We start from the raw sequence: 21,733 nt of genomic DNA, 5'->3' as shown, positions 1-21,733 counted from the left end.
ACAATAGCGATAATTGCTTTAATAATCATAAAATTGTTATTAATGATATTATGTTTAATTCTTTATATATTACACAGTATTTTTCTCCATGGAGGATTCTCCTTACTTTAATGATGCGCTTTGATGAAACGTCTTTGGCATTTCTGCACTTCCTCTGATGATATTGCTAATTGTCCTGGTTGTATTTACATTTTTTATTATGTATTGTAAATAAAGAGTCATAGTTTGTAATATCAGGAAGCTGAAGAGCACGGGATTAATGAACGGACGCGAGCCGGCCGAGCCGTCATCATCCCGAGCGTCTCCCTTTGATGCTTCATCGCTCCGAAAGCTTCTTTGCAAAATGTTTGAAGTGTCAGCTCGTGTGATAATGATGTATAATTCTCTTGCAAAATTTGACTGGTTAAAAAATAAATAAATAAATAAATGATTTTTTTTTTCTTCTTCTTCTTCTTTTAAATATAAAAATAAATTGTGCCTGGAGGGGTCAGGCCTGGTTTCAAAAGCAGATCACCCAGGAGCAACAAATGATTTAATAAGCCACCAGCTCCAGAACGGCGAGACGGAGGGGAGCAGAACGAGACGATTCAAAGTGTGTCTAATTAACATCAGTTTATTAGTGTGTCAGTCTTTTCAGCCGCAATCCGAGGACGGGAAAAAAAAAGAAGAAGAAGAAAAAAAAAAGAAATAGACGAAGCAGACGTTCTGTGCGTGTTCAGGAATTAGCACTTACGTTAAACATGTACAGCTTGCGGCTTTCTTTCTTTCTTTCTTTTTCTTTTTTCTTTTCCAAAAATGATTAGTCTAGTCATTTTATCAAACATTTTCACCAAGGTTAGAAAACACATAATGAAAAAAAAAACAAAAAAACAAACAAAAGAAACACGGCGGACGCTCCACTCATAATACAGTTCAAAAAGTGAAGTTTTCTGTAAGATGTTTATTTAAGGATTAATTTAAGGAAGGAGTCTCCAGTGTCAGGGGTAAAGCTGTGAATGTAATTTTTTCCACTAACGCGACGGGATGGCGTGATGAATCGGAGTTACCGTTAGCACACGAATGTTGATTATTTCCCTATAACAGCACTCCCTGGAGTGTTTTATTCCTCTTATACTACTTGCTACTATTTGCCGAGGATTCAAATGTTTTTATTTATCAAAGAACGACACGTACATTTTTTATCTGTTTATAGTTACTGACAAACATGTCTGTCCTGAAGATGTCAGAAAACAGAAGTTACTGACACTGGAGACTCCTTCCACGAATGCACAACGCCCTGTGAATGAGACGTTACTGTAGAAATGCTACGGCATTAAAAACGAGCACGTTAACATATATAAACCTGAGATTTGCAGCGGCACTGCTGTCAGAGCCGCTGTTCTAGAACATTCCTCAACACCTTCTGACCAATCCTAAATAACATGTAGAAAAAAAACACGACATCTCAGCCACAGGGCGGGCGATATGACGAAAATATCATATGGCGATACTCGAGGACATTTCTACGATACAGGATGTGTATCGCGATATATAATTTAGCTAGTAAACTGTCATAAAACATACAGTAATATATAAATAAACAAATTAAAACGCTAAACCGAGTTTTGCGCTTAAACAAAAAATATGACGTCACATCAGCGGCATCCATTCGATACCATTTCACTTATAATTATTCCAAAAATTTAAAAAATACATCACCTTACCAATGATACCTCAGAAAAATGTATCGCGCAATCATTTATCGCAATATCGAGATTATATCGATATATCGCCCAGCCCTATCACCCACTATTTGTTTTTTTTGTTTGTTTGTTTTTTTGCTCCTCTCCACAGTACCGTTCCTCATTTTATTTTCGTCTCAAACAGCAGAGTGTACCCGTGGATCCACCGACACTGACGTGTTACATGTGGTAAACAAAAGGTCACGAGATCCGTGTAGTCGTTTATGCGTATTCAGGCACGGCGGTCCCCAAAGCAAACACTCTGTTTAATGCACGCGATTATCAAAGACAAATAAGATCAAGTGGGCCTTGTGTAATGAATATATTATGGCACAGAAGGACTAAAAAGGCAGGGAGGAAAAAAAGGAATAAATGATTGCTTAGTGGATGAAATGAATCTTAATGCGTTGAGCAGATGCTAAGTACTGTAATATTAACAGTCTCAGGCCACTCCTGTCCTTAAAGAGGTCACTAAAATCATTTAATGCAGGGTTCGCTCCTGCTTGTACACAGAGCAGTTCGTCCTCGTCATCCGCAAAGCGCCACAGATCCGACAACCGCACCATCAGTACCCGAGGAAAGATTCAAAACCACCAACAAAATCCAACAAACCCCACTTGTCTTCTTTCAAGCCTGCGCACGGTTTTCAAAATAACCGATTTCCTGAAAGGAACGGATATCTCAGATACAACAACTGATCATTCGTCATCATCCTCCATTGGAGAAACGTATCGGCGTCGTGAAAAATGCATGAATTACTAATTAATGAGGCATTCGGAGCAGATTTCCATATTCATAAAGGTGTGGCTGAGTAATTGACACATGCATGAGAGAGCGGAGTGATGGCGTCGGGATAATAACGCCTCGGTACGGGCCTTTATTTATTCGGTTTTATTTATTTATTTATTTATTTATTTTCTGTGCTAAATTCTTCAAATTGCGCGAGGGAGTCAAGAATCCTTTTTTTTTTTTTTTTTTTTTTTTTTTTAAATTTGCATTTACGCATTCATTCTTCCTCTGAAAGGAACGCAGTCAAATGCTCACAGAGATAAATACACTCAGGAAATGCAATGATGTGAAACAGTATGTAAAATTACATTTTTGTGAAATATGAGCTCGCGCGTGATTCTTTTTGGAGAGAGAGAGAGAGAAAAAAAAAGGAGAAAAAGTTCATTTAGCAAAACTGATACACGCAACGACCGCGCTCGGGAAAAAGCACAACACGTTAGACAGAACGTACAAATGTGGCTTTGGTGACGGATGAGAAAAGGAGATCTAAGTAAATATACATTGCGCACACACACACACACACACACACACACACACACACACACACACACGGCCTACGCGGGGGCTTCCCTACCACCACTGTGAAGCTTTAAAAATGCATTGGGCCACATTTACACTTCAACTACACGCTCCCTATCCTGTGTGGAGAATATGCTACACTATTCTCAATCCTGTGGCTATTTTCCGAGGTGATCATCCGGACCGCCGTCTCTCCGAGCCCTCATTGTTGATGGAATCTGATTAACAGCATCCTGTTGGGCCATGAGCTCAGCTTTTTGGAGACATGGGGCAATTCCTGCAAGCTTTGGAAGAAAAAAAAAAAAAGAGTCCTTGCCATTGTTCACAGCTCTCCAACAAAAGCCATGTGGAAGCTGACCCAAATATGGCGCATTAGCGAAGCACAAATGACATTCAGATGGTTCCTAGGCTTTCTTCGCAGCTATGCGGCGGCAAATGACAAGCCCGACAAAAACATGTCGAGTTTTTCACCCGCGCTCATTGTGTTCCCACATTAACTCCTAGCTGGGTTCTTTGAGACGGTCCAGAGTTGTGTCTGGACTCGGTGGGCCTGCGATGGCTCTGTCAGCAGGCTTGGCCCTGCTCTTCGCTGTTCTTTTCACTCTCCCTCCACCGCTACACCCCTCCTCTCTCCTCCCTCCCTCCCTCCCTCCCTCGCTGACTTGGCTTCTACTCTGCCACTAAAGCGAGCGATTGATGGGGTGACGGAGAAGTTAAACAATTTACAGATGGCCTCCTGAGCCAAACTGCTTGGTGCAGTCAGCTCCACGCTGAGGAGAAGCATTGGAGATCGGCGGAGATGGTCATTGTTTGGAATCATCAAAGCAAAGGAGCTCCGGGGGTTAGTGGAGATCACAATTGAAGCGCAATCTGGTTGACGTGATAGGTACTTCGAGCCTGAACAGAGTTTAAAGAATAAAGCTGACAAAAGAAGTCAAGACGTAATTGCAACCAAACGGGAACACTACCAAACAAAGATATTCTCAAAATTTTCCTTTCGATGAGATCTTAAATGCTCTCTAGAAATGTATATATCTACCCGAGGGCGTGTCTTGATCTGTAGTAAAGTTAGCCAGCTATCATCACTAGCAGTTGAAAGAAGCTCTTCTCCCAGTTCTCCTTGTTTAGCTAGTTTGCAGTCAGATCTGTTTTGATTGGACACGGGTGTGGCTCGGTGCATCTCGAACACTACTGGCTGTAAACCAGTCAAAATACGTAATCCAATCACAGCTCGTGAATGGTTTTAGCGGCTCATCCAGATCGTAGAGGTGAAGTTTCACAGATTAGCATCCACTTTACAAATGCAGAAGTTTGTCTTTAACCTTGCTGGACTTTTGGAAGGCACTTCGGAGAGTTTTGGCAAAGAAACCGGGAGCCTGGTGGGTCTGCGCATCTCCGGGTGCTGGTACTCCACACTAATCTATTTTAAACCATCTGTGAAATTAGCAAGATTCCTTAAATCCTTCACCTCCAAGGATTAAAAATGGCTCTGGGCTGGAGCCATCTCTACATTATCCACGAGCGTCCAACGCTATCCAGAGGCTGCTCTCGGGCAGAGCGCTGTAGCGTTTGTTTCTCTGCTGAGGATGTAACTCGTAGTTTTATCTTCGATTTGAAAAGCTGAGAAGAAGAAGAAGAAGGAAAAAAAAAAACAACAACAACAACAACAACAACATCATTTTAGCGGTATTTTGCTCAAAGGCTTTTGTGCAGCCATTGAAATCCAATTGGTCTACCTTGCATTACACGACATAAACGCGAGCTCATTCATCCTGCAAATAACCGCACCGCACTCTTGTGCAGGATGAATAGCAATGTGACTTAACAGCCTCGCTCGCAAAATAAATGTATTTCAATTACGAAAGATTTCATTTCAGAACTCAGATCTGGGACGGGAGGCGAGGATAGAAAAAAACAAACAAACACGGACTGAAATTACCTGCGAGTCCGTAAACAAATCGAGGGTGCAATGCTTCAGCGGTGAGAACCAACCCCTCTGCCAAGGGCTGTACAATAAAGTCATGAGTCAAGTCTAATGAGAAAATCAGATAAATAGCCAGCTGGGCTCTTCGAGCCGCCACTCCCTGACTGATTCACTGGACTCGGTGGCAATAGCACAGCGACTCAGGAGGAGACAGCAGCTCTAAAACAGTAAAATATTGTTCCAGATGACTTCCTCTCCAATGTTTAGTCATCACAGCCGTGAAATAACAGCGCTGTCGCCTCTCTGTGCGGCTACACGGAATTAATTATTATTTGCTGCCCAAACACCTACGTCTTTGTACAAACACTGTGACAGTTCATCCAAACAAGCCACTTAGAGGCTGCGAAATTGCTCCTTCATGAATGCAGACTTCTGCACAAACCCCATCGCTCTGCGTTATCCCACCTACCCACAATTCCCTTCACTCCGACAGGATTTGAAGAAAAAAAAAAAAAAAAGAAAAAAGCAGAATTATCGTCAAGATTAAAATGTCACTAGGCCAGAAGTCTCGACTTCTCGTTGGGCGCGTATGCAGGAAAGCACCGGAAAACACAATGCCAAGGCTGCTCTCCAGGGCCAAAGATTTGTAATGCAAGCTCGGTGAATTACAATAAGATTTATTGTGCAGCAGTATATGTCTAATTTTCCATCTACCGCCTGGCTCTTCAGCTGCAGCTCGCTGACACAGGCGTCTGTTATACACCGCCACGCTTTAAATGCCTTTCTTTAAATACGCATGCTCTTGGGAAAAGGAGCTTACAGTACGTTCTGGTGCGGGTCAAAAAAAAAATGATTGATGAAAAACAACAAAAGGCTCACGTAAATGGTTTTACAAAATGTTTTGAAATACGTTCAGTTCCAGATGTTTTTCTTTCTTTCTTTTTTTTTTTTTACTGGCTAGCAGAAGCCAGTTTTAAACAGGAAAGCATATTTTATTCATTTATTTATTCATCCATACATCTTCAGGAAGCGCGTTATCCTGGTCAGGGTGGATCAGGAGTCAATGGGAACGTTGGGAACGCTGGGAATACCCCCATAATGAGATGCCTGTCCGTTTACACACCCGTTGACATCTTGTGTAGCTGGCATCGTTCTTGGGAGATGGGAGGAAACCCAGAGAAAACCCAAACGGACACGGGACGAAGACGAGAAACTCCACACGCACGCAGTAACCCGAGCTCAGGATGCGGTGAGGCGTCAACGCTACCCGCTGAAACGTATATAATAATTACTATGATTATTATATAAAGACTATGATTGAATAAATGACTTACAGTAGAAACAGTATGGTGTGTGTAGTACTGTACAGTCAGTCAAGGAAAAAAAAAAAACAAGATGGCTGTCATCCAAAGATGAAAAAAACACACAGTCTGAAAGGACTTGGTCTCCCGCAGGCTTCCTCGACCCTGTTCCTGGCACAGACAGCAGGAGCACATATGTATTAAACACCGTCCTCTGAACATGGACGCTGGCAGTCAGAAGGTCGACTCAAACTGCTCTGAGACACTCGAGCTGACCCGGAGTAAACCTGTCCTCGAGTAGAGTAACCAAAAAGTTAGACGCCATGTACAATGTTTAGCTCACTTAAATCCACTTGAACAGCCAGCTAATTATATACAGTTTCAAGCATTTAATGTCCAAACTCAAGCATCATCACACCACCACAGTGTTCCCTCCGCTGGCTTCCTGTAGCTCACCACAGCAGATTTAAAACCCAGACTCGATCCACTGTTCCTCAAGATAAACAGGAAGACATGCATCATTCCTGTACTCAGGTGGTGAATGAACTTCGCCTGGATGTCTGAACAGCTGAGTCACTGGCTTCAAACAACAACTAAAGACTCACCTCTTCAACACAGGCATTACAAACTGCCTTCACTTTAGCTTGTTAGCATTCTTAGGCCCTGACTCACTTAACTAGCATGAGGATGTTTTCGGTTAATCCGCTAAATGCTTGTAAACATAAGTAAAGCCAAACAACGTTTCATTTTTTAATCTAGCTATCTTGTGTTTTAGCTAACACTTTGTACTTAGTTTTAGCTAGCACTGTGTACTTAGTTTTAGCTAGCACTGTGTACTTAGTTTTAGCTAGCACCGCGTACCTTGTTTTAGTTAACACCGTGTACCTTGTTTTAGCTAACACTTTGTACTTAGTTTTAGCTAGCACTGTGTACTTAGTTTTAGCTAGCACCGCGTACCTTGTTTTAGTTAACACCGTGTACCTTGTTTTAGCTAACACTTTGTACTTAGTTTTAGCTAGCACTGTGTACTTAGTTTTAGCTAGCACCACGTACCTTGTTTTAGCTAGCACTGCGTACCTTGTTTTAGCTAACACCGTGTACCTTGTTTTAGCTAACACCGTGTACCTTGTTTTAGCTAGCACTGTGTACTTAGTTTTAGCTAGCACCGTGTACTTTGTTTTAGCTAGCACCACGTACCTTGTTTTAGCTAGCACTGCGTACCTTGTTTTAGCTAGCACCGTGTACCTTGTTTTAGCTAACACCGTGTACCTTGTTTTAGCTAGCACTGTGTACTTAGTTTTAGCTAGCACTGTGTACTTAGTTTTAGCTAGCACCACGTACCTTGTTTTAGCTAGCACTGCGTACCTTGTTTTAGCTAACACCGTGTACCTTGTTTTAGCTAGCACCGTGTACTTAGTTTTAGCTAGCACCGTGTACTTTGTTTTAGCTAGCACCACGTACCTTGTTTTAGCTAGCACTGCGTACCTTGTTTTAGCTAGCACCGTGTACCTTGTTTTAGCTAACACCGTGTACCTTGTTTTAGCTAGCACCGTGTACTTAGTTTTAGCTAGCACTGTGTACTTAGTTTTAGCTAGCACCACGTACCTTGTTTTAGCTAGCACTGCGTACCTTGTTTTAGCTAACACCGTGTACCTTGTTTTAGCTAGCACCGTGTACTTAGTTTTAGCTAGCACCGTGTACTTTGTTTTAGCTAGCACCGCGTACCTTGTTTTAGCTAACACCGTGTACCTTGTTTTAGCTAGCACCGTGTACCTTGTTTTAGCTAACACCGTGTACTTTGTTTTAGCTAGCACCGTGTACTTTGTTTTAGCTAACACCGTGTACTTTGTTTTAGCTAACACCGTGTACCTTGTTTTAGCTAGCACCGTGTACTTTGTTTTAGCTAGCACTTTGTACTTTGTTTTAGCTAGCACTGTGTACTTTGTTTTAGCTAGCACTTTGTCCTTTGTTTTAGCTAGCACCGTGTACTTTGTTTTAGCTAGCACCATGTACTTTGTTTTAGCTAGCACTTTGTACTTTGTTTTAGCTAACACCGTGTACCTTGTTTTAGCTAGCACCGTGTACTTTGTTTTAGCTAGCACTTTGTAATTTGTTTTAGCTAGCATTGTGTACCTTGTTTTAGCTAGCATTGTGTACCTTGTTTTAGCTAGCACTGTGTACTTTGTTTTAGCTAGCACTGTGTACTTTGTTTTAGCTAGCACTTTGTACTTTGTTTTAGCTAGCACCGTGTACCTTGTTTTAGCTAGCACCGTGTACTTTGTTTTAGCTAGCACTTTGTAATTTGTTTTAGCTAGCATTGTGTACCTTGTTTTAGCTAGCACTGTGTACTTTGTTTTAGCTAGCACTTTGTACAGCTTTAACAAACAAAATCCTTCTTTGTACAGGGTTAGCTTCTCACCATCATTTTATTTCTGTTCACATCCAAACAGTCAGTGTTTTTCTCCATCCTGCCCTGAGAGAATTACAGCTCGAACGGTGTCTATCATTTGAAAATCATTTGGTCTACACTTATATAGCGCTTTTTTTTATCCTTAGCGGTTCTACAAAGCGCTTTACACTGGCTCTCATTCACCCATTCACACACACACACACACACACACAAACACCAATGGTGGCAGAGCTGCCATGCAACACGCTAACTTGCCATCGGAAGCAACTTTGGGTTCAGTGTATTGCCCAAGGACACTGCGGCATGTGGTGTCATATGGGCCGGGAATCGAAGCGAAAACCCTACGATTAGTGGACACTCCGCTCTACCACCTGATCCACAGCCGCCCACAAAAAGACCCCCATTTGGGTCACCGTAACCTATTCAGTCACCTAGCCTGCGTGTCAAGTACACGACTTACTTGGTGTAGACTTTGTTGGTTGTATACTGTCACTTCCTCTCCAGGATGCATACACTGGGAGATGATTATCAGGAGAAGGAGAATAAAATCAATCTGAAGAGCGTGATCCTGAAGCCTGATTAAAGGAGCTGTTATGGACTTTGTGGGGTGGTGACTCCTGTAGGAACTCCTTTTCATCACACTTTTACTGAACGTGACTAACAAGCTAACGTGTGGTTAAAGGTTGATGCGCAGGGTAATCTAACCCTAACCGCAATCTATACACAACTATATTTCTTCATCATGACTATTTTGTATATAGAAATACAGAAATATATATTATATATATATACACACAGTGGATATAATAAAAGTCTACACACCCCTGTTAAAATGGCAGGTTTTTGCGATGCAATGAAATGAAAGCAAGATCAATCATGTCAGAACTCAATGTGAAATTACACGTATAGAAATGAAGTGAAAAACAATCCGAAACATTTTAGGATGAAAAAATACGACGAATAAAAAAAAACATACAATAACCCGGTTGCACAAGTGTGCGCACACTTTTATAAATCAGGGGTGTGGCTGTGTTCAGAATGAACCAATCACATTCAATCTCATGTTCAAAAGTAATTATCATACAGCTGTCATCCATAATTCCAAAAGGAAATATTACATATATTAAATATTCCATTTTAATATAGGAATATCATAGCCCGGGTGAAGCACGGTGCTTCATGCGGCAGCATCATGCTTTGGGGATGCTTTTCTTCTGCGGGGTTTTTAATCGAGGTTGAGGGAATCATGAATAGTTATAACTACCAGCTGGTTTTAGTGCAAAACATTCAATATGACCTGCCACGCTGGTAGACTCTTCCCCAAAAAGACAGAGTGGTGCAATCGAATCAAAAGGTGCTTCCAAAAAGTATTCGTTTAGGGGTGTGCACACTTATGCAACGTTTATTTATTGTTCTTTTTTTTTTTTTCTTCCCCGAAAAAAGTTTCTGATCGGATCGTTTTTCACTTTATTTATATGCTTTGCAATTTCATGTTAAAGGCGGGACACGATTTATCTTAGTGTCGTACTTTCACTTCACAAAAACTTGCCATTCTCACAGGGGTGTGTAAACTTTTTTTTTTTTATATCCATTGTAATGTTCTGGTTCTTACATGAGTTCACAATCAGTTTCTTTGGAAGAATAAATCGACACGCTGTTTAAAACAAAATGTCTCTTTAATTTGTAAGTGTCAACAGCAGTACAAAAGATGGAGTGATGGTGAGACGATTTTCTGGTTGTATGTTTGTGTGTGTGTGTGTGTGTGTGTGTGTGTGTGTGTGTATGTGTGTGTGTATGGTTTTTATGAAGGAAAAAAAGAGGAAACTCTTGAGGTAAATGAGCTAAAACAGACAGGAACTCCCTCTTCTGCCATTGTACATCAAATGTATTGAGTATACTGTAGAAATGTCATTACTTTACAACTTTATGTCAAAAAAAACAAAACAACCAAAAACAAACAAAAAATAAAAACGCCTCCTGTACGGAGAGCGACCTAGAGAATTGTACAATCCACTAAGGTGCCTAAATAAACCAAAATGCGTCACTCATCTGGATTATTTTATTTATATTAATACTACCATTACAGAGAGACTCGTAGACTCATCTCTGGAACATACGACTGTAGAATTAATTTAGTTTACCTCACGTCAATACTGCACATGGAAAAAACAAACAAACAAAAAAAAAAACAATAAGTTGCTGGTTTACATACTGAAGCCAAGCAGAAAATCTTTTTAGTACTTTTTTTTTTTTGTCTTATTTTTTTTAAAACAATAATACCCTTAGCAAATCGCCGTCTTTCGTACTGTTTTTTCATACTGTATAAAGAAGAAAACTGTGAACGAGAGCGTGATGGCAACCTTTAAGTTCAATTAAAAACTTTACACTGGACTGTACAAGATATGATAAACTATTTACATTTTTAGACTTAATTACTTTTTTTGTACTGGGTTTTTTATTTTGTATTTTTTTCTCTCTCTCTCTCTCTTTAAAGCAGCACACTAGTTCTATATCTCTAACGCCCGAACAATACCTGGCCAGGTACCTGCCGAGAAACCGGTTTCTATATGCACAAAAACAAAAATTCAAAACAAAAAGAAATATAATTATCAGGCTGCCAGCGGGATTCGAAGTCGAGAGCGGCCCGGGCATTCGATGAGCCACGCACACAGTGTTGCTTGAGAGACTAGAAACTAGAAAGTACCATTGCAATGACAATAATTTGTCCCTGACAGCAAAAAAAAAACAAACAAACAAAAAAAAAACGTACTCTTCTGAACAGCAGCTAGCATTTCAGTCCAGCATGTCAGTGAATTGTGCTGATTAAATTAGCAACAAAAAAAGAATAAAAGAATCCCACAATATACATTATTAAAAAACATCTAATGACTGAAACAGAATTACAGTAAGATAAGTAGAAACAGCATATGTATTTTGTCTTCAGTTGTATCTAATTTGCATAAAAAGATGGCAGTGATATGAATTAATTGAACACAAAATGGACTGCAGCTGCTGAAAAGCTGAAAGAAAGAAAGAAAGAAAGAAAAAAGAAAATTCTAAGAACGTGTCCATGTTATTCAGCATAAAAAAATAATAAATATTTGTTCATCCACCATGGACCGAGCTTAGCGAGAACCTCACTTCCGGATCTCACGCGTGACGCCCAAATCGTTTTTTTTTATTTTCGACCGATTGGCCGAATCTATCGTGGCGACGAGTTCGAAGTTCGAAGTTCGAAAGGACGTCTTGTGAAAGTGAGGTTCCTCGAGTCGGATCCAATACTGTCTGATCAACAGGGACTGAGCTCAGCATCTACATGAGGTACAGTGACTTGTCTAGTTTTTGATTCTTCTTCTTTTTTCTTTTTTTTCCTTTCTTTTTTTCCCTAAAGAATGATTGACCGACATACACAAACAAAAAAAAAAAAAGGAAAGCAACAACAACAAGTCAAATATAACATAACTTATACTTCAATAAGTATCCACGAACAAAAATAGAATTCTATTTTTCTATGTTATATTTACAATTTTGGAGAAAAAAACAATAAAAAAAAAAAAATCCAAAAAGAATGAGATGGTAAATGTGTTTTTAAAAAACAAACAAACAAACAAAACAAAAAAAAACAAAACAAATTTTGAGTTCCAATTCAGCGTCACTGTATTTTCTCTGATTGTCCTTTTTATTAAGGTCTACTGACAAATTTTTATAGCCGACAACGGCTAATAAATACAATAAAAGTCTATATGCACTATATAGGTTTCAAATACAATATACAAACACAAACGTACATGAGAGTTTCGGATGCGCGATTGAAGTCCGGTGTGTCTCGGCTGATCAGTCTCTTACGTGAGCCTTCTGTCGAGTTTACTGCTCTTTATCTCCCTTAGGCAGCACTGGAGCTTAAACAAAAGTGTTCGTTTATCACGTGTCTTTGCATAAATTAACAAAAGAAAAAAAAATACACACACACACGCACACACACACACACACACACACACACACACACACACAAAAAAAAAAAATACAATGACTCAAATCTGGGAAGTCCAAACGGGTCACTTTTGTTCGTGTGGATTTTTTTTTTTCTCGCACGACGGCTTCACATTAGTCAGAATCGATAAAAATACCATTTATATCCAGTGCTTGTAACACGTATGAAACTCTGTGTGTGACCGAAGTCCTCTCAATCTCTCTCTTTCTTTCTTTCTTTCTGTCTCTTTCTGTCTGTCTCTCTCTGTCTGTCTCTCCCCCCCCATTACACAAGCGTGATCAAGTTTCAGTCCTGACAACAGTCCTTTTGTCTACCGCCAGCCTAGAAAATCAGTTTGGCGTGGTCAACAAAATATGTACAAAACACGTACAAGTTAATCTACCAGCAAACAGATATGAAACAAATTTAAACAAGACACCTATTTAAAACAAACAAACAAACAAAGAAACAAAAAAAACAAGGAAAAAACGAATTTAGAATAATCAGGGGTTAAAACCCTGCCAAGCGTTGGTGTTGTACCTCACGAGAAAAATCACAGCAAATTAAAAAATTTAAAAAAGAGAAAAAGTCAAAAAGAATTTTTTTTTTTTTTTTGAGATTACAGAAGTGCTTAAGAGACTTCTAAGACTCGAAGTAAATGCTTCTCCATTTCAGGGGCTTTGCAGAAATTGTTAATGCTAGGAGGAAAGTAAATAAGTGCTTAACTTTTATATTGAACTTTTTTTATTTTAAAAAATGAATCGCTTAATTTATTTATATTTACGACCTTGAGAGGCAACGCAGTGACCAGCAGCTCATCAGCCCAGCAGTAATTGCCGTGTTGCTAATGGAAATAAAAAAAATAATAAAATAAGACAGGTTCAAGGGCAAGAGGAAAATAGCCGAGCCTCATGCATTAATAATGGCGCATTTCAGATGATACAGACTCGTCAGTCATTTTAATAATCTCCCACAGCTTGATCTACTTGTTCCATCTGCTCGGCAGCACCTCATGGGTTTCTGCTGCACTTTGATGGAGTGAGCACAATCGGCGATCCACTCCCTCCCGTCCCGCCCGTATTGTTTTCCGCGGCTTCCGACGGACGCCGGGTCCGAGTCCGAGACCGAGTCCGAGTCCGGAGCCAGATGGCGCCGCCTCTCGAGATACGAGAGCTGACGTCGGGGCCTTCTCACCCCTGAGTTGTCGATTTTCCATAACAGCACGTCATGAAGTGTTTTATTATTGATTCAACAATGGCACGTTGTACTTTATAGCCAGTTATAACGAACCCTAACGAACAGCTGTTCCGTTCTCTCTCTTGTGAAGCTAATAAGAACAAAACTCCACTGTCCTCTGACACTGGAGACTCCTTCCCTAAATGTTAAGAAGTAAACGGCTGCTTAGAGGAAACTTCAGCAGCTTATCTCCCCGTCCGAACGAGCCGATGACGCATTAATATAAACCTGTGATTTTGCAGAGTCGCTGTTATAGAAAACGAATCAACACCTTCTGACCAATCACAATCCAGAATCCAACAGCGCGGTAGTATAACCTGCTGCGCTACTAAACAATGTTTTTATCCCCCTAAATATGCACCACGTCTCCGTTATCTGGCCCAGACAAACTTCTTGTTTCTTTAAGACTTATTTATGCCCTGCTTTAAGACTTTCTCGTGTCGCTTAAGGTTTACAACGTTCCAAAAAGGCCTTTACGGTGACAGAAAGCCCTTATGGACTTGCTGCTGTAAAAAAAAATAATAATAAAAACCAGCACGCATTGTACAACAGCAATTTTCTGATTGTAATGCCACTGAAGCTGCCTTTTGCTGCCTTTTCAATTTCGTAGATTGGACGCCTTTGGCCCCGCTTTGGCACGCTGGCCAATCTGTTTGATTAAGAACGTCGTGGGTGTAAGACTGAAGCGAAGGGCAAGACAGGCTGCATGATCACCGCACTAGACCTCCTGGACTGGACTGAACAAGGACTTTCAGATCTCCTTAATCAAAAATCCAGCATCTCTAACATCACTGCCTCTAAAATTCCTGAGTGCTTCAAGAAGAGGGAAGGACGCAAAAGGTTGGTTTTCTTTTCTTCTTTTTTTTATTTCTCGACCTCGATAAAATTCCAGAGGATTGTCTAAGACTCGTGAACGCTCTCCTTTAAGACTTGGAGATCTAAGATTGCATGGAAGGAAGTTAACGGTGTGGCTGGACCAGGATTTGGACGTCGTGTTGAGAGAACAATTAAGAAGAGCATTTAGATAAGATAAAATAAGGTAAGGTAAGATTAGATAAGTTAAAAGAAGGGGCAGTTTTGTGTTTCGTCATCAATTTTTACATGTTCTTTTTTTGTTTTTTGTTGTTGTTCTGCTGTCTTCTTCCTTATTTTTAAATAGTTCAAATCAAAATAAAACATTCACAAGCTGTTGGCTGGCACAGCATACCTGAGAGAAATACAGAACCCCGTCAAAAACAGTGATCTAAAAAAAAAAAAAAAAAAAAAAGTATCAATAACAACAACAACAACAACAACAACAAATATATATATGTAAGACTGTGAGAGCTATAATTGTGTTTCAAGTCCTGCCCTCTGTAACTTTACAGGTCAATTTGTGTACACATCCATGATCAAATAAGAATAAAACTATAAAAACTGAAGAAAAAAAAAAAAAAAAACACAATCAAACTGCTTCACACTCGAAGAAACATTTAAGACCGAAGAGCCGATGAAGCCGGGAGCCACACGTGCATGCAGGCTCCTAAGGGATATATTATCAGAAACAAGTTTTTCTTTTCTCTCTCTTTTTTAAATTTGTTCTGTAGTTGTTTTTTTTCCCCCCCTCCTCCTTCAGTACTCCTTCTATCCGCCGCGAGCGAAAGCCTCAGTTGGCGCTGACGGGCTCCTGCGCCTCGTTCTCACTGCTGTAGTCCGATTTGGGCTCGTCCTCGAAGTCCTCGTACATGTCCATGTCGTCCTCGCCATTGACCGGTTCACTGGGCACCACGCTGGGCACGCTGGGCTCCATCTTCATGCCGAAGGTGCTCTGGATGACGGGCACGGTGGGCTCGGGGCTTGCCGAGTTGCTCGAGCAATCTGACGTCATGCTGATGGCTCCGGGGTAGACGACGCCCGTGCTGCTGCTGATCGGGAGCTGAGTCTGAGGCTGCTGCCTGAGACAGGAGGACAGACAGAAAGTTAAAAACGTTCAGGGATGTACGTAAATATATATATATATATATATATATATATATATATATATATAAAACAAGAGCGCTTATACCGGCCACATATGAGTTAGACACAGTTGAGATAGAGAGAAAGAGAGAGTTCAAAGTGATGCTCGCTCGACCATTCAGCAATAAAGATCCAGATTGACATTCCTCGCTCTATCGTTTCTATAGTAACAGCTCAATCACAGGGGTTTGTTGGTGCGCCGGATGCTCGACATACAGTGGATTAAAAATGCGTGTTAGGGATGTTTATTTAACATTTAGGGAAGGAGTCTCCGGTGTCAGCGCATTGTAACACTCTTCAGGGGTTTTCTTTTCTTCCTTTGCGGTTTCTCGGGTAACAAGCCGTGTTTTCTTTTGTCTTATTAACATCACGGGAGTTAAAAAAATAAATCAATAAAAAGGTCTGGTGAAGGAACGACTGTTTATACCCTAGCTAACTGCAGGAGCGAACGTGTTTCACCGATTTTTTAACAGCATGACACGGAGTGCTTCGTTCCTTACGTAGTTCACGACAGGTCTGAGTAAAACGCCGATGAAGTGAACGTTTAAGGAAATCCCATCTAGAGATTACGCTCCGTTGCTGTGTATTAGGCATTTACAGTTGAAACTGAAGAGAGACTGTGGGTCAGCAGTGTGTGCTGTAAAATAATCGAAACAGAACATGATAGTTAAGACGTTTTGGGAAAAGGAGCGCTTTTTTTTCCCCCGTACATTCTCAAGTCTATCATTCAGTGCACGGGAATTTGCTCAAGGAACTCTGATTCTGTGGCGTCTTTCCTTAAACCTTCAAATATTTGAGCGCGTGTTTAGTGCCGGAGGAACCGCTGTGCTCCGCTCTGCTCCGAGGTAGCGTTTGCAGCCCGCAGCTGTGAAAAAGATCTCGATTGGGTTACGACGGAACAGCTTCGGGAATGATTGTGAAAAAACGAGGCAGGCGTTGATGTTAAACGCTCTGATTGATACTCCAGAGCGGATTTTTTTCCCTCAGCGGTGAAGTGGGAATTCCGGGTGCAGGATATCTCACGCTGACCACACGAAATAAATTACCAAGTCCGAAGAATGTTTCCCTGTCGTCACGTTTAGACCTCGATATCCGACAGTCACGTCAAATATTTCAATCAATATCAGGAAATAACTAAAACGTCTTTATTTTTTTTACGTTAATCCGAGCGTGTAATTAATACACACGGTTTTATCCATTTATAGCTAGGTTTAATGATGTGGAATGTCCACGAAACGAGCTGGTTCCTGTTCTCGTTTACGTTATAGCAGCTACAAAGCAAGGCCAACCTGTCTCTTTTTTTTTCTCGCGCTCTTAAAGCTAATACGACAAAGCGATGTTATTGTGAGAAACTACAAAGAAGCGCAAAAACTCCTCTGAAGATTTAAAAACGATAAAAAAAGAGAAAACTTACAGCTTTACCTCTGACACTGGAGACTCCTTCCACAAATGGAAGAAATAAACCTCAGCTGTGATTCGAGAGCTGCACTACTCTCAGAGCTGCTGTTATAGAAAATGAATCAATACCTCCTGGCCAATCAGAATCCAGAGTTAATTAGCACTCTGCTATAATATTAAAATAGGTCTTGAACATCGTGCATGGAGTTTATGTGGGTTTTTTTTCTCTCTTATTTTTTTTTTTTACCCCACAGTGAAGAACTGGCGCATTTCCTGTCTCCGCGAGCGCATCATCTGCTTGTACTCGCCAATTCGCAGCTTCTTGCCGTCGATGATGCACGTGCGCTTGGGCCGAGGCTTGTACTTGTAGTTGGGATACTTCTCCAGGTGGATCTTGCTCAGACGAGCCTGTTCCTCGTAGTACGGCTGCTTCTCCTGGTTGGACATGGCCTTCCAGCGAGAGCCTGAATTAAGAAGAAGATCAAGAATTTTGTCACAGATATGCAGAGAGAGAGAGAGTGAGAGAGAGAGAGAGAGAGAGAGAGAGAGAGAGAGTATATATAGTAGTTCTAAAGGAAATTGCAGTTTCAGTTAACGCTTGATGAACATTGGAACTGTACTACAGATGTTACTCATATCAAGATTATACAGTAGTATTATAAATAATTCACTTTTATACAAGATCCAGTATGAACGTTATTTCTGCCCAAAAACACTTTCTGCTCTTCACTTTCTAGCTTTAATATCCGTCCCCGCCTGAATCCGGTGGTTCGGGCGCGAGGTGAGGCGATCGCTAAAGGCAGCTTTGTCTCAGAGTGCTGCATTAGCGGAAACAACAGGACCTGTAAATATCTCCAGCCTTCAACGTGTCCCTCTGGCTGACGGGACTTTTAGTAACGGTGATGTATTGACTCTCGGCACTGTGGGACGAGACCCATTTAGCCCCGTCATTTTTCATGACAAACACCAGGGCTGTGTGACGGCTCCTAAATCCATCTGATTGAGCCACTCCAACAGCGGCCCACTGCCACAATATCACACTCGCGCTCGCACTCACACTCGCCGCGACAAGACACGACAGATCAGATATAGTTCTCATATATATGTATATATAAATATACACAGATCACTAAAACATGCACAAAGAATATATTTCACTTTATTTACCTAATATGCTATTTATTTATCTGTATTAATTTGTCATTAATTTATGTCTTATGGTGTTGACTGTGGAGGATTTATTTTATATATATATATATATATATATATATATATATATATATATATATATATATATATATATATACACACCAATATTAGCTTCATTAATATTGCCTTTATAAAACAATAGTAACATATGAAATATAGGTACAATGATATTATATTTATGCATATTCAACCTCTTGTCTTTGACACGTTATAGATATGTATACTTTTAAACTGTATTAGAAGTCAAATCTATGAATTATGAATACAGCATGAATAAATTAGATCATATATGTGTATATATATAGTGTGGACTATACTGTGTGTGTGTGTATATATATAGTGTGGAATATACTGTGTGTGTGTGTATATATATATAGTGTGGAATATACTGTGTGTGTGTGTATATATATAGTGTGGAATATACTGTGTGTGTGTGTGTGTATATATAGTGTGGAATATACTGTGTGTGTGTGTATATATATAGTGTGGAATATACTGTGTGTGTGTGTATATATATAGTGTGGAACAATACTGTGTGTATATGTGTGTATATGTGTGTATATATATAGTGTGGACTATACTGTGTGTGTGTGTATATGTGTATATATATAGTATGGAATATACTGTGTGTGTATATATATATATATAGTGTGGAATATACTGTGTGTATATGTGTGTATATATATATAGTGTGGACTATACTGTGTGTATATGTGTATATATATAGTGTGGAATATACTGTGTGTGTGTATATATACATAGTGTGGACTATACTGTGTGTATATGTGTGTATATATAGTGTGGAATATACTGTGTGTATGTGTGTATATATATATAGTGTGGACTATACTGTGTGTATATGTGTGTATATATAGTGTGGACTATACTGTGTGTATATGTGTATATATATAGTGTGGACTATACTGTGTGTATATGTGTGTATATATAGTGTGGACTATACTGTGTGTATATGTGTGTATATATAGTGTGGAATATACTGTGTGTATATGTGTATATATATAGTGTGGAATATACTGTGTGTATGTGTGTGTATATATAGTGTGGACTATACTGTGTGTATATGTGTATGTATATAGTGTGGAATATACTGTGTGTGTGTATATATATATATAGTGTGGAATATACTGTGTGTATGTGTGTATATATATAGTGTGGACTATACTGTCTGTATATGTGTATATATATAGTGTGGAATATACTGTGTGTGTGTATATATATAGTGTGTAATATACTGTGTGTATATGTGTATATATATAGTGTGGAATATACTGTGTGTATGTGTGTATATATATATAGTGTGGAATATACTGTGTGTATATGTGTATATATATAGTGTGGACTATACTGTGTGTATATGTGTATATATATAGTGTGGAATATACTGTGTGTATGTGTGTATATATATATAGTGTGGAATATACTGTGTGTATATGTGTATATATATAGTGTGGACTATACTGTGTGTATATGTGTATATATATAGTGTGGAATATACTGTGTGTGTGTATATATATAGTGTGGAATATACTGTGTGTATGTGTGTATATATAGTGTGGACTATACTGTGTGTATGTGTGTGTATATATAGTGTGGAATATACTGTGTGTATATGTGTGTATATATATAGTGTGGAATATACTGTGTGTGTGTATATATATATAGTGTGGAATATACTGTGTGTGTGTATATATATATAGTGTGGAATATACTGTGTGTATGTGTGTATATATATAGTGTGGACTATACTGTGTGTATATGTGTATATATATAGTGTGGAATATACTGTGTGTGTGTATATATATATAGTGTGGAATATACTGTGTGTATGTGTGTATATATATAGTGTGGACTATACTGTGTGTATATGTGTATATATATAGTGTGGACTATACTGTGTGTATATGTGTATATATATATAGTGTGGAATATACTGTGTGTATATGTGTATATATATAGTGTGGACTATACTGTGTGTATATGTGTATATATATAGTGTGGAATATACTGTGTGTGTGTGTGTGTATATATATAGTGTGGACTATACTGTGTGTATATGTGTATATATATAGTGTGTAATATACTGTGTGTGTGTATATATATATATATAGTGTGGAATATACTGTGTGTATGTGTGTATATATATAGTGTGGACTATACTGTGTGTATATGTGTATATATATAGTGTGGACTATACTGTGTGTATATGTGTATATATATAGTGTGGAATATACTGTTTGTATATGTGTATATATATAGTGTGGACTATACTGTGTGTATATGTGTATATATATAGTGTGGACTATACTGTGTGTATATGTGTATATATATAGTGTGGACTATACTGTGTGTATATGTGTATATATATAGTGTGGACTATACTGTGTGTATATGTGTATATATATAGTGTGGACTATACTGTGTGTATATGTGTATATATATAGTGTGGAATATACTGTGTGTGTGTGTGTGTATATAGTGTGGACTATACTGTGTGTATATGTGTGTATATATAGTGTGGAATATACTGTGTGTATATGTGTATATATATAGTGTGGACTATACTGTGTGTATATGTGTGTATATATAGTGTGGAATATACTGTGTGTATATGTGTGTATATATAGTGTGGACTATACTGTGTGTATATGTGTATATATATAGTGTGGAATATACTGTGTGTGTGTGTGTGTGTATATAGTGTGGACTATACTGTGTGTATATGTGTATGTATATAGTGTGGACTATACTGTGTGTATATGTGTGTATATATAGTGTGGAATATACTGTGTGTATATGTGTGTATATATAGTGTGGAATATACTGTGTGTATATGTGTATATATATAGTGTGGACTATACTGTGTGTATATGTGTGTATATATATAGTGTGGACTATACTGTGTGTATATGTGTATATATATAGTGTGGACTATACTGTGTGTATATGTGTATATATATAGTGTGGAATATACTGTGTGTGTGTATATAGTGTGGACTATACTGTGTGTATATGTGTGTATATATAGTGTGGAATATACTGTGTGTATATGTGTATATATATAGTGTGGACTATACTGTGTGTATATGTGTGTATATATATAGTGTGGACTATACTGTGTGTATATGTGTATATATATAGTGTGGACTATACTGTGTGTATATGTGTATATATATAGTGTGGAATATACTGTGTGTGTGTATATATATATATAGTGTGGACTATACTGTGTGTATATGT

The 21,733-nt window shown here is 39.0% G+C and overlaps 1 protein-coding gene across 12 annotated transcripts in view; it reads right to left on the bottom strand.

Annotated features, from left to right (window-relative positions):
* Positions 1 to 10,321: 10,321 nt before the first annotated feature.
* The window catches only part of sox6 (SRY-box transcription factor 6), a 194,225-nt gene continuing 182,813 nt past the window's right edge, over positions 10,322 to 21,733 (bottom strand). For 11 of the 12 annotated variants that reach the window (XM_053634385.1, XM_053634387.1, XM_053634392.1 and 8 more), the window contains 2 exons: positions 17,514 to 17,730; positions 10,322 to 15,804 (listed from right to left, as the gene is read on the bottom strand). In XM_053634385.1, the coding sequence (XP_053490360.1) occupies positions 15,516 to 15,804; positions 17,514 to 17,730 (506 nt within the window). In that variant the 3' untranslated portion in view covers positions 10,322 to 15,515. The remainder of the gene's footprint in view (positions 15,805 to 17,513; positions 17,731 to 21,733) is intronic. The other variant, XM_053634394.1, reaches the window with a different exon arrangement.

Source organism: Ictalurus furcatus, chromosome 10 (assembly GCF_023375685.1).
Source record: "Ictalurus furcatus strain D&B chromosome 10, Billie_1.0, whole genome shotgun sequence".
NCBI classification, from domain to species: Eukaryota; Metazoa; Chordata; class Actinopteri; order Siluriformes; family Ictaluridae; genus Ictalurus; species Ictalurus furcatus.
This window is presented reverse-complemented; position numbering and strand designations above follow the sequence as displayed.